Source organism: Pituophis catenifer, unplaced genomic scaffold (genome assembly GCF_029215685.1).
Source record: "Pituophis catenifer annectens isolate HBS135680 unplaced genomic scaffold, rPitCat1.0.hap2 SCAF_1, whole genome shotgun sequence".
NCBI classification, from domain to species: domain Eukaryota; kingdom Metazoa; phylum Chordata; class Lepidosauria; order Squamata; family Colubridae; genus Pituophis; species Pituophis catenifer.
This window is the reverse complement of record NW_027256881.1, coordinates 176,195,465-176,207,995: the sequence shown is the minus strand read 5'-3', so window position 1 is coordinate 176,207,995 and position 12,531 is coordinate 176,195,465. Positions and strand designations below refer to the sequence as shown.

General features: G+C 36.8%; 1 protein-coding gene across 1 annotated transcript in view; it reads left to right on the top strand.

Annotated features, from left to right (window-relative positions):
* MAP2 (microtubule associated protein 2) overlaps window positions 1–12,531 on the top strand; it is a 95,025-nt gene that overhangs the window by 61,642 nt on the left and 20,852 nt on the right. Inside the window, exons 9-11 of the mRNA XM_070933828.1 lie at window positions 4,088–4,149; window positions 9,870–10,020; window positions 11,546–11,889. Coding sequence (XP_070789929.1) covers window positions 4,088–4,149; window positions 9,870–10,020; window positions 11,546–11,889 — 557 coding nt within the window. The remainder of the gene's footprint in view (window positions 1–4,087; window positions 4,150–9,869; window positions 10,021–11,545; window positions 11,890–12,531) is intronic.

The following is a 12,531-nucleotide window of genomic DNA, read 5'->3' as shown; positions in this document are numbered from 1 at the left end:
TGCCTTTTTTTCCTACTTTGGTGTAAGGTGCATAGGTTTCTGTATCCAAAAGTAGGAATAAATACCAGTTAAATTTCCTGTGAGGACAGCATTGGGCAAAATGTAGCATAGCACTGACAACAGAAATGCCTGTCCTTCACACATTTGTGGCAGAAGTAATTCTGCAACAGCACTTCCAATTTCATCCACACTTGGGATTGCAATCTTGGTTGTTGAGCAAAGTGGTCATTAGCAACAAGCCCATGTGACTGTGTCATTCAAAGACTCCCAGTTGCAGACATTAAGCAATTTCCCAGGTCAGTGTGAAGTAGAAGTCCTCTTGGCAGGCAGCCCTTTTGCTCCCAAAAGTTTTTGCAGCTCACGGAAGGACTTTAGCTCTACTCCCTGTACAGAGAATTCCTTTGTGAGGCTGCAGGAACAGAAATGAAATCTTCAGGATGTCATGATGTTCAGAATTTCAGCACCATTCCTGCAGCCCAGATGAGAGTTTCAGCTTTTCTCTGTCCCCTCTGCTTGCAACCTTCCCTGCCTCCTTTCCAAATTCACTTTCTGGGGAAACTGGCATGGAATTTTGCAAATGGTAATAACATGATTGTGGGGAACTTTTATTTCATATAGCTTTAGAGGCTATAAAGTTCCCTTTTCCCAGCTGTTGTAACTTTGAATGGTCATTAAACAACTGTAAATCCTTGTAAATCAGGGATTAGTTGTACCTTATATAAAGATCAGATAATAGTTTCTGAATCAGAACATTTTAGCATAATGAGAGATAGACTTTTGCGTACTCACTAAAGTGAAAAGCTCCTAAGAGTATACCGATGTTGCATGACCACTCTTGTTTCTATATGACTGAAGCCAATCTTGTTTTTTGCATTAGGAAAGCCTCAGTTCCCAAAGAATTGTGAGAGACTAATAGAAGTCTTAGTTTTAAAATTCCTTTTTTCCTTAATAGAGTAATTCCTTAATAGAGTAATTAATTACTTAATTTCAATTAAATAATATTTTTTATTCCAAGCAAAACTCAATAAATAAGAATGATGATAAGCAAATGATGGATATGATTGAATATGACACAAACTCATTCTCTATAATTTTCATGACACTAATTGTCTACTGAGCAGCACTATCAGCTGCAGAAGAACATTGCTTTCTTGATTTTTTATGCCCCATCATAGAGAATTGTTTGTGGTTCTCATTAGCTACTTAAGGTATCTTTGAGGCAGTTTCTGACAAACACTAAACCATATCCTCTACACTAATATTCCAAATTAAACTCAGAGTTTACATTGAAACAAAATTGAGATATCTATCTTTCTGCATACATTTGCTCTCAGTGTAAAGGTTGCCAAAAATTAAGGGGTTTGTTTGTTTGTTTGTTTTACTTTCTGGGAGAAGCAGGCAAATTTTTTTGAATTACAGTTTCAAGAATATTGGCCAGATAGCAAATCCATTTAAAGTTACATCAGTGTTGATCATCTCAATGTCTGTGCACTTTTTCAAAATGCTAGAGGGATAGAACAAATTTACTTTTAAATAAGCAAGTAGGGGAAATGACAACATTATTTTCTTGTATATCTTTTATATCTCTCTTTAAAATTTCTTATTTCTTGTAATACTGTAGCTGAACTCAGGAAAACGGTTCAGATCCTGGCATGTTCTGACTAAAGTTGAGTTAGCCATAGTTCCAACACAATAGGAGATCTCTTCCTCTAGCTTATGCTCACAAAGGATTTCCCATAAGGTGGAAAAACTGTAAGGAGACCAGGGGTTGGGGTTCAGGGAAACTAGAAGAATCTGCTACTGATCAATACTTTTGTTTTCTTTCATGGAAGATTGACGTTTGTGAATTAGGTCAGACTCGAGTGTACTATTAAAGCAAGGCTTGATATGGTATTTATTTTCAAATAGCCAAGTTTCAAATTGTGTATCTTCAAATTTATTTTAAAGACTGAACTGATTTGCAAATCCGAAACCCTTCAAAATATTCTCAGTTTTATATGAAATGTGTCCCATATTTGCCAGTTCTATTAATTACATACTCAAAAGCTCCCTATGGAGGTTTTATTTCTGTAACTGCAATTTCAGGCATTATAAGCTGGAAATCCTTCCCATTGAATCAACGGATCTTCTTTCTAGCAGAGTAAACTATATATATGAAACTATATATATACATACACACATATACATATAGAGATAGAGATATGCATATGCATATGCATATACATACATGCATACATACATACATACATGCATGCATATATATGAGAAGTGTAATGGTAAAACTTAGATGCAGTACTTATTTCTTTTTATCCTTTTTTATATACACAAAAAAGGGCATTTGAAGAAACCACATTGACTTTAATCAACCATTGTAATACAGTAATATAAATGCTATCATCTGAACCTTATCTAAATTTGTACTGCAGTTTTTGGTTGGTTGAGAAAGTAAGGCTGTGTTTCCTTTGTGACATCACAACATCCATATCATAGGACAAACAGAAGTAGCAGCTTAGGCTCTGAACTGGGACAAACATGTATTAGGTTTGTCTTCCTCATCTTAAATTTCATGGTGTGTGTCCCAGAATTAAACATGTTTCTTGCATGATTAAACTGTTAATCAAACTCCAAGGGACAGGGTGAAGTCATGATCCAGGTTTATTGTTCAGATGGAAGAATTATTATGCTTTCAGGTAAGTCATCAGTAAAGGCATTTTCCCATTATTTAATAGCTGTGGATCACTGATATATGATTCAATCAGATGTATCTATTACGTGGAAGAGTGGGTGGGTAGGTGGGTAGATGGGACCAGTAGTAAACTGAGAAAATATTATGCAAACAGCTTGTAATTAATATATCCTGCAAATACTGACTACACTATTTTATTTTATTTTTCTTTTAATATATTTACCAATACTTTTTAAATGTTACTTAAGGATTTAATTTGATAATAATGTAGCCAAACTGATAATAGATACTTCCTTGCAAACCATGGAATGTTTGGCCAAACTGGACCTTGGAAATAATTCCATCAGATCTCTAAGAAACGTATGTTGCAAACCATGCTATCTGCTGCAGTTGTGTTCTTTGAATTTGACTGCAAGCAATGAACTGGTGATGATTAATACAATAGGATATGTTAAGCTAGGCACAGTTATTCAGATTGCACATAAGACGATTAAAGGGGTGAGGAAAGGATGCATACATGCTGCTCCTCTGTATCATCTTGACTCTCTTCCCAACCTTCCTTTGATGATGATGAAGATCTCAGGACTATTATGTTTGACTCACCTGAACACCATGGAAAACATACATGGAGCCAGAAATTATAGAAGCATTTTCCATGCTTCCCCAGCTCAGAGTAAGAAGTTTGGAAACTGTTCAGTGAGGGATGTTACACTCACATCTTGCATGTTGACTCATGCCCACATTGTCCTTTTCAACTACAGAGGAGTAGACTGAACATACATGCAAGGATTTTCTTATATGTACAAATTCTACATTCCGTGCTGCTAACCAAAAGAATGGAATATAACAGTTGGGCTATGTATTTATTCACTGTTTCTTTAACTACGGTTTTTTTAATGTTTGTAAATTGGTTTATGGGCAAACCATTTAAATAACAGATAACACAATGGAAATAAAAGCCATCATTTCAGTGTCCTATTCTTTTATTTTAATATAAATAAAGTCTTGCCCTCCTTTGTAATATTATTCCTAGAAGATGCAGTACATACACATAGGAAGTGGTTTTAAGTCATGACCAAATATTACTGGTGCTGATATGTTTTAAAAGGTGATGGCCAATGATTTCAGATTATTGCTAATTGTTTGAATATAATGCTGTTAATACCACATCATTCAAACCTCATAATTTTCTTTGCAATCTCTGATGGTAACATTTTTAGAGAACATTATGAAGTGTTATTCTTTAATTTTCCAATTGCAATTTATTTTTTAATTAGCAAAAGTTGGGCCAGTAATTACTTCATTATAAATATTGCATGGCAATTTAAACTGAAAATGTTAAAGGTTAATTTGAAGTTATGATTTTCAAATGTTAACCCTTTTCCCCTTTTTTTCTAATAGCTGCTGGTGGTGAAATAAACCAGACGCCTGGGGTGTTTAAGCAAGCAAAGGAAAAACTTTCGGTGGGTGAATTTGCCTTTATGTGTTTTAAATGTCTGCGTATTTTGAATATTTGGTGGTTTTATTACCATAAATAACTTTAAAAACCATTTGACAATTTTAAACAAATAATTTCTTTTTTACTTACTTTGAAATTAATCATAGGATCTTAAAATATTCTAATTGCTGTACTGTGTAAAATTACATATTGACAGAAAGATATTAAGTTTTCTATTTTATGTTCAATCAGATGCAATTCTGAGAATTTCATGGCACTACTTTCAATCTATCAGTCTGATTCATTCTTGTAAGAGAAAATATTAGAATCTATATCTCATCTGCTTTCTGTATGTTTAAAAGCCAATGGCAGCTGCTCTGCCTGGAAAAAAAAAGGGGGGGGGAATCCAAAGTTCAGCCAATACACTGAAGCTGGGACTGAATGCTAACCAGCTAGATAAGCAAATTGACACCAGCACACTCTGGTCAGGGCCCCTGAATTACAAGGCAGCTGAAAATCTGGCTGCATGGACTCTCAAGGCATTAAGCAAAATCTAGACGAAAATATAATAAAACTAGTGCTGTCATAGCCTCAAGATGCAAAGAAAACCTGTTTTCATTAGCATAAAATAGGAAATCAGCACAATGAACCACCACCAGCAGAACAGAACAATATCTTTATCACCCATTGTTAACCATTACAAAGGAAGGAATCATTGCACAAATATGTTTGACTGCACTTTACCAGATGTGGTAGGTACCATTCATAGTACTTTGCTTTCCATGTTTATCCTTTGTTCAAGGTCACAAATTCAGTTGACTGGTGACTTACAACTGGGAGGTTCTATGAAGTGCCATCTTTTCTTTTTGCTTCCTTTCTCCCCTTTCCTGCGAAGAGAAAGATGGGAGGAGCAGAATGTCTCTCTTAAACCATACCTGTTCTAACAGGAAATGCAGGATGAAAAAGGATGTGGCCAAAGTTGAAATGCTTTCCAATTCTTTATATTTATTTCCTCAGACATATATTCTGTTTTAGTCTATAGGGAAGAAATATCCCCTCTGATTTAAATATACCTGTTATGAGTTTTGCAGCTGGAATCATACAACCGGATGAAGCGACTAAGTCCATCTTAGTGCAGAAATTGAAATCAAATAATAAGATATGATAAAACATAACCAAGGAAAGGGAGCCTATCAAATCCAAATCACCAGACCTTCTATCTGAGACTATTTAGACCATTCTACAAACAAAGCGCGGCCTTGTACAAATTGCATGTGGCCCTCAGAGCCTCATGAGAAGGCTGCACATGATTTGGACAAAGCTGACACAATTTGGACAAGGCTGCACATCCTGCCTCATGAAGAGCCAGGCTGGGCACACTTCCTCAGCAGTGGGAGGAAGAAGATGGCAAAGAGCATCTGGGAGTGGTAGAGTCAGTGTAGCTAAGGGCAGCCAAAGGGACACAGATGATGTGGAGCGGGGGGGAGAGATGAAGGGAATTGAAGCACCCCTGCAGTTAAGTGAGTTGGCTGCCCAAATTTTGATCCCATGGCTGTAGGGGCATTGCAATGGCCATAACTTTGGGGACTGGGCATAATTACCATTTGTCTAGCTGCTTCAGAATAAACCAGATTGAGAAGAAAACTATAAAGAAAGGTAGAAAGAGATGGCTTCTCCCATACCCCAGATGTTATAAAAATTATATACCTCACATACTCATTTGCATGGGATGTGCAGATAATTGAATAAACATATGGCTGTCCTCAGTAGTGGGTTCTACTTTGCTACCGGTTCGGAACTGTGAGCTTGCGCACAGCACTTCTGCGAATGCACAGAACCTTCTGTAGATGCGCAGAGCATCCATGATGACGTCCGGGCAAGTGGATAGAGCCTCCTGCCGCCACCACTACTGGTTCTCCCAAACCGGAGTGAACCTGTAGAAACCCACCACTGGCTGTCCTGTTCCCTTTTATCTAATATGCACATGTACATTTGCCTGTTTGTATTTAATACCTTTGCTCACCCACTGAAAGTATCTTTTTCCTTTTTATCCAGCAGCCACAGCTTTTCAGAATTCGATAGTGAAAGAATAGTAATTTGCATATGTAAATTTTAAAAAATCATCTTACACTTCTGTTCAATTCCTGTCACTACTTGAAGTGATAATTTCAAGTAGCAAGCTTGCCCCCTGACTACCTTATCTGCTCTGAGCACAAGTATCTTAAGATGGCAGAGAGTCGATTAAGTAAAGGAGGTTATCTCTTTAATGATGTCTGTTTTAATAATTTTTTTATTGTTTTATTTTAATAATTATACACTGTGCAGAATCACTTTGTGTGAGATGGGCAGCTGTATAAATTTAATAAATAAAAAAATATCTCTCTCTAAAATAAATCTGTCACTTGATGGTTACAATTCTTGGTCTGTGGCTGGGAGACTTGAGTTCAATGAACTTCATAGAATTTTTCTGAGAAAAATATTTATTGGATTAAACAGTTTCATAAACAATTTCTCAAACCTTATATCAGGGGTATCAAACTTGATTTCATTGAGAGCCGCATCAGAGTTGTGTTTGACTTTGGGGATGGGGGGCATGGCTAGGGTGGGCATGGTCAGCTTGATGTCACTCATGTCGGGAGCACCTCTGGCGGTCTGAGCGCTCTGCTAGCAAAAACAGGCTCCCAAGCTTCGTTTTCAGCTGCAATGGCGTCCTGCAACCCTCTGCCAGTGAAAATGGAGCTCAGGGAGCTCCGTTTTTGCTGGCAGAGGCACTACGGGCCAGTCCTTCACTGTTTCCAGGATAGCCCTGTGGGCCAGATCTAAGCTCCCCGCAGGCGGAATCTGCTCCCTGGGCCTTGAGTTTGACACCCCTGCCTTATATGCTCATATATGCTTATAAACCCCAACATAATAATACTAATTGTGCCCATCAAATCCCATCCCTCTGTTCTGTTTTTCAATACTTACTCTGTTTTTTGGCTTTATAGATTAACATAGCTATTCTTTTGGAAGTTATTCACATTGCATGTTTTTGGTGCCCAATTTATTTTCTTTAAATGTAATTCTAACCTAGTCCTTATATCTGTATGAATTTACAAAGGCCACATATATGAGTTTGATTTACTTTGATTTGTATATTTAAAACTGAAATGAAGAATAGCATATGGAATGCACCTGAGTGTGACTTCAGGTGAAAGGCTTCTGAAAGGAAATTAATAATAAATTTTTTATTTAAAAAAAAAGACAAACAGTGCCCTCTGTATTTTGTTTTGCAATAGGAAAAGAATCAGCAAAAATGTTAATGATATCATAAGGTTTCCATAATTCGCTTTGTTAAAATTAGTTATGTGTGAAGACTTCGTAAGGCAAGGACTATGTTCTCTCCAGCTTTAACAAGATATAGCAGTTTGTCTGTGACTGCTGCAGTTAATAATGCGTAATGCATAATGTTTTAATAGCAGTTTCAAAGCAATATTGTCTACTAATATCCTAAACTTGAATTTAAAGTGCTTATTGACTTATTTTTCTGAGATCTAAAAAAACCTGTATCTTACAATAACATTATAAATAATATGAATATAGGCTGTATTTACCTAGAATAGAGTCAGTGCAAGTCTAGCCTCAGCCTGGTAACCGAAGGAATCCTAACTTGGATATCAATACTCTTTGGTGAATACTATAACTGAAATTCCAGTCTTAAAACCTGGAAAGATGCTAACAGTAAAAGTAGAAAAATAGAATGTTAGCATGGGCCAGTGATAGTGTAAATTAGCTTCAGAAAAAACCATGTCAACTTTTGAAAAATAGCCATTATATCATTCTTCTTATGATTTGAACAATGAAATCACTTTAATGTATGCTTATTTTAATGTAATAACAATAATACAATACAATAATTATTTTTAAGGTTCTGATTTGAAATCTGTTTTCCATATTCCATACATTTTCTGTTTGTCTCATTATTCATCTTCGTATTACATTCTTCTTTTTGTTTTCCTATAATTAGACTTCTTCTTTGTCAAAGATTCCTGCCTCAAAGGTTAGAGCAAAGTCATTGCTTCCTCCAAGACCCAACTCTGCTTGTTCACTAATCACCACTAAAAAAGTTGTTTTGCGCAGTAAAGACAATTATATTGCGTGGCCCTCTTCAGCGGGCCCAAGAGACTATTCAAAAACAGCTCAGGTAAGGCAGTTGAGGTAGAACAAGAATGAATTCCCACATCTTTATTTTTTTTCCCTTCACTATCAAATATAGATATCTCACCTTGATATCCTTTTTCCCAAATAAAAAAGAAATGCAGTATATAAGTTAGAAATATAATCAAATTGGTTCATAATATCAAAAGTTCCAATGGGTCACTTCTCGTGGTTAGCTTATAAAGTCTATAAAAGGGAATTAATCTAGTCATTCCTCATCACAGATCACAAGTGATGAGAAAATTGATGAGAGAAAGTGGTGATGATCTATTCCCATAACTGTTTTTGAAAAACAGTACGAGAAAAGGTAAACAGGAAGAAATGCAAAGGCTGATTTACAGATTCTGGCAGGCAAAGCCAATTTCAGAATCCAAAGAAGTGCCAAGGATAGAACTGTGTGAGATAGAGCTGAGTTGTGATGTCATAGGATGTCAGAATCTGGGATTTGTTGCCTTGATAATGACTAGTATTAAAACTTAATTTACAGATGATAAAAATAAATTTGTTCAAAAAGCTTAATGTATTATTTAATTCTATTCAATGTCTACAAATTTCATAAGATGCACATACTGGTAGTTGTCGTTTTATGAACATTCATTCGGCAAACCATTCAAAACTATGATAGCGCTGAGTGAAGGGACATACAATCCCTGCCTGAATTTACAACCATTGTAGCACCCCATGATCATGTGATCAAAATTCAAGTTCTTGGCAACTTTCCCACCCTTGGGAACACTGCAACTGCCCTCTCCCCCAACATGGGCTGGAGACCTCAGCTGCCTAGGCCCATTGGGATGCAGAAACCTGATGCTCACTGGAAGACTCAGGAGTGGGGGAAAAGGCAGAGGCCTGCACACTCCTGAGCCTAGCTGCTTAAGGCTTCTTGGAATGTGGGAGGAGGTAGGAGGCCTGCATGACGTTGAGCCTGCCAGCATGCAGATTTCTGCATGCCAGCAGGTCATTTAATGACCTGGGCGGTTGCTTAATGACCACAATGGGAAGAGCTGGGATTGTGGTTGCTGAGCAAGGCAGCCACATGGGTATCTTCCTTAACAACCACAACGACTTAAGACCAACATTCTGGACTTAATTTTGATCATAAGTCGAGGACTACTTGTAGTAGGTTTAGGCCATTTGCTGCAATAGAAGAGCCCTTGCTTAAGAACTTTGGCTTTTACAAGTAATTTTTGTATGTTGAGAAGTCACTCTGCCCGTTTCCAAGTACCAAGTGAATGGTTGTTCTATTTAGCTTCAGATTATATGTCTGTGTATGGATCTATGAATGTATGTTCACAGCAGAGACGCAATTTTTTTTTTACTTTAAATGCAAATAAAATAAGGCTATTCTGATGCAGTCATAGCCAAATTAAGTCAACTTTCTGACCTCAACCTTGGAGTCTACCCTTTTTCCTCAACAGCTTCTGTACTATTGTACTGTACTACTGTAGTGTTGCTTTCCCTTTAATGGTTTAAATGCAAAGTTAGGCTGGAGCTGAATATACCAGTACATATTTAAAACAAAAATGCTTCCTATTTTTTTTGTATTAGGATGGAATAACCAAGAGTCCTGAAAAGCGCTCCTCTTTACCAAGACCTTCTTCCATTTTACCCGCCCGAAGAGGTATCTCAGCAGACAGAGAACGAGATGAAAATTCTTTCTCCCTGAACAGCACCATCTCATCCGTACGACGAACTACAAGTATGTCTCTTGCCCTATAATTCAGAGTTAAAGTTGGAAGCACAAGCTCAGGGTTCTCTAATCTATTTTGACTTAGTGGGCATTTTTGAAATTTTGAAAGCATTTTATAAATAATCTTACAACAATTATGCTACAATGAGCCCAGACAGTCTCAAAAATCCCCATTTATCAGAAGGCAAACTAGTACAATTCTAGAGCACTATTCCCTGTAACCTTATAAGATGCAATCTTAGCTTTTGGTTTAGACTAGTGGTGGGTTGCTACCGGTTCACCCCGGATTGGGTGAACCGGTAGCAGTGGTGGTAGGAGGCTCCGCCCACTCACCCAGACGCTTCTGTGCACGCACAGAAGTGGTGTGTGAGCACGCGTGCGCCCACGAGCGAATCGGTAGTGACGGGTTTTGAAACCCGCCCCACCTAGAGTCTATGCAGGACCCAGAAATGTTTCTGGAAATAAAAAAAATTGCAATATTTTTGCAATATGCTAATCTCCCATTTAATTTTTTTAAACTAAAAGAATCCGATGAGATGAGATGAGACAAGACAAGATGAAATACAGAGTCTGTCTGGTTTCAAAAGAAATATTTCTGGATGCATTGGTGGCCACACTGCCATGTTGAAGAAATACGTTTTAGACCAGAGATGATATCTAAATTAGACAGCAACCAGTTTCTGCTCAGCTGTGTTTCTATTGTAAGAGGAATGTATACTACCAGAGAAGAAGATCTGATAAAAAAATTCTAGGTATATTATAAAGTATGGGTTCTGTGTAATTGGATACTTTTTAAAAAGCTAGGACAATTCTGTGTTTAGGAAAAGAGAAAAGTTTAGCAGAAAAAAGGTAATCCCTGGACACATCCTAAATTTCTATTTGTATAGTTTATATCAGTTCCTTGAAATATTTGATAGCAGAATTTTAAAATATATGGAAAAGAATGCCTTGCATTTTGTAATATATAATGTTTTTGATTTAAGGGAAAAAATTTCCAATTTATGAAGAGATTCTAAATTTTAAGCATAATCTTAATTTAGAGGTACAGGCAGGGCTATTGAATCTGGGCTGCAAAAATCCAGATATCCACTAATCATGAGTGTATCTTTTCCTATCATCAAATGACAGCCAGGTATTTGCAACCCAGAACTGGTAGTCATAGGGAGAGATGAAGCTAGAAGTAGGGAGCACATGGAGATACTGTTGAAGATCGAAATCTGCATTAAGCCTTAACTCTAACTCTCTTTTTCATTGATTTCTCCTTGGGGATCATTAAACTATGAAAGATATAATTGCAAATATCCAATATTATTGATTTTTAACTTGCTTTAAATCCCAGCTGGTTTGTACTTCATGATAATCTTGTCATTTAGTATAATATTGTTCAATTTTAAGTCTCACCCTGATCCTCAAAAGTTTTAGCAAAGACTGAATATTTTTGTGATCAGGTTCTTTTATGAACAATTAGATGCCAGTTCTCTCTAGGAAATGGTATTAATATCATAGAACAAACAGAATTCTGTTATCAATACAGGATCAGAGCCTATTCGAAGCCGAACAGGAAAAAGTGGTACATCAACTCCAACTACTCCAGGATCAACTGCCATCACTCCTGGAACCCCACCTAGTTATTCCTCTCGAACCCCAGGAACACCTGGGACCCCTAGTTATTCCAGAACCCCACATACACCGGGTACTCCCACATCTGCAATTCTGGTACCCACTGAGAAAAAAGTTGCTATCATACGCACACCTCCGAAATCTCCAGCAACCCCTAAGCAACTTCGTCTGATTAATCAACCTCTACCAGATCTCAAGAATGTCAGGTCCAAAGTTGGGTCAACAGACAACATCAAGTATCAGCCTAAAGGGGGGCAGGTAAGGCTTTCATTTAAGTACATTTAAAAACAGGATTAGGGTAGAGAGAGTTGAGAAGAACAGGCAGTATTGACTTGTAGCTACCAAAGACATTCTTCATTAATTACTGTACACTTCTAATTCTATTCTAGTAGTAATTGACACCTAATTACTCACACTTCTTGTTCCATTCGTTTAGCATTTTTCCTAGCAGTATATTTGAATGTATAAGGTGTTAGTATCCTTTATTAGAAGAAAAGAAGCCAATTACTTCTGATAAAGTAGAAAGAAAATCTGCAGAATGGAAACTTCTAGAGGGTGAAGTTAACCACTTAAATGTTTTTGTTTTATAATCTGACTTTATGATGATAAAGGGATAGCTTTGTGAAATACTTTGGTATAATTTGCCTAAAATGCAAATTGTGCTTTATTTCTTGTGAAATTTTATTTTATTTTATTTTGTGGAATTGCTTTCAAATGAGGGCTACCAGATTGGAGCTGCAAATATCTGGACATTCCATAAATCGTAAAAATAGCAGAATGTGTATACATTAAGATCTCACTATTATTTATATTGAACGATCAAGTGTGCCTCGTTCATCAAAAATAATTCCAAATTATGGTGCCTGTTTTATTCAGCCTCTCAGAAAAATGTCATGCAGC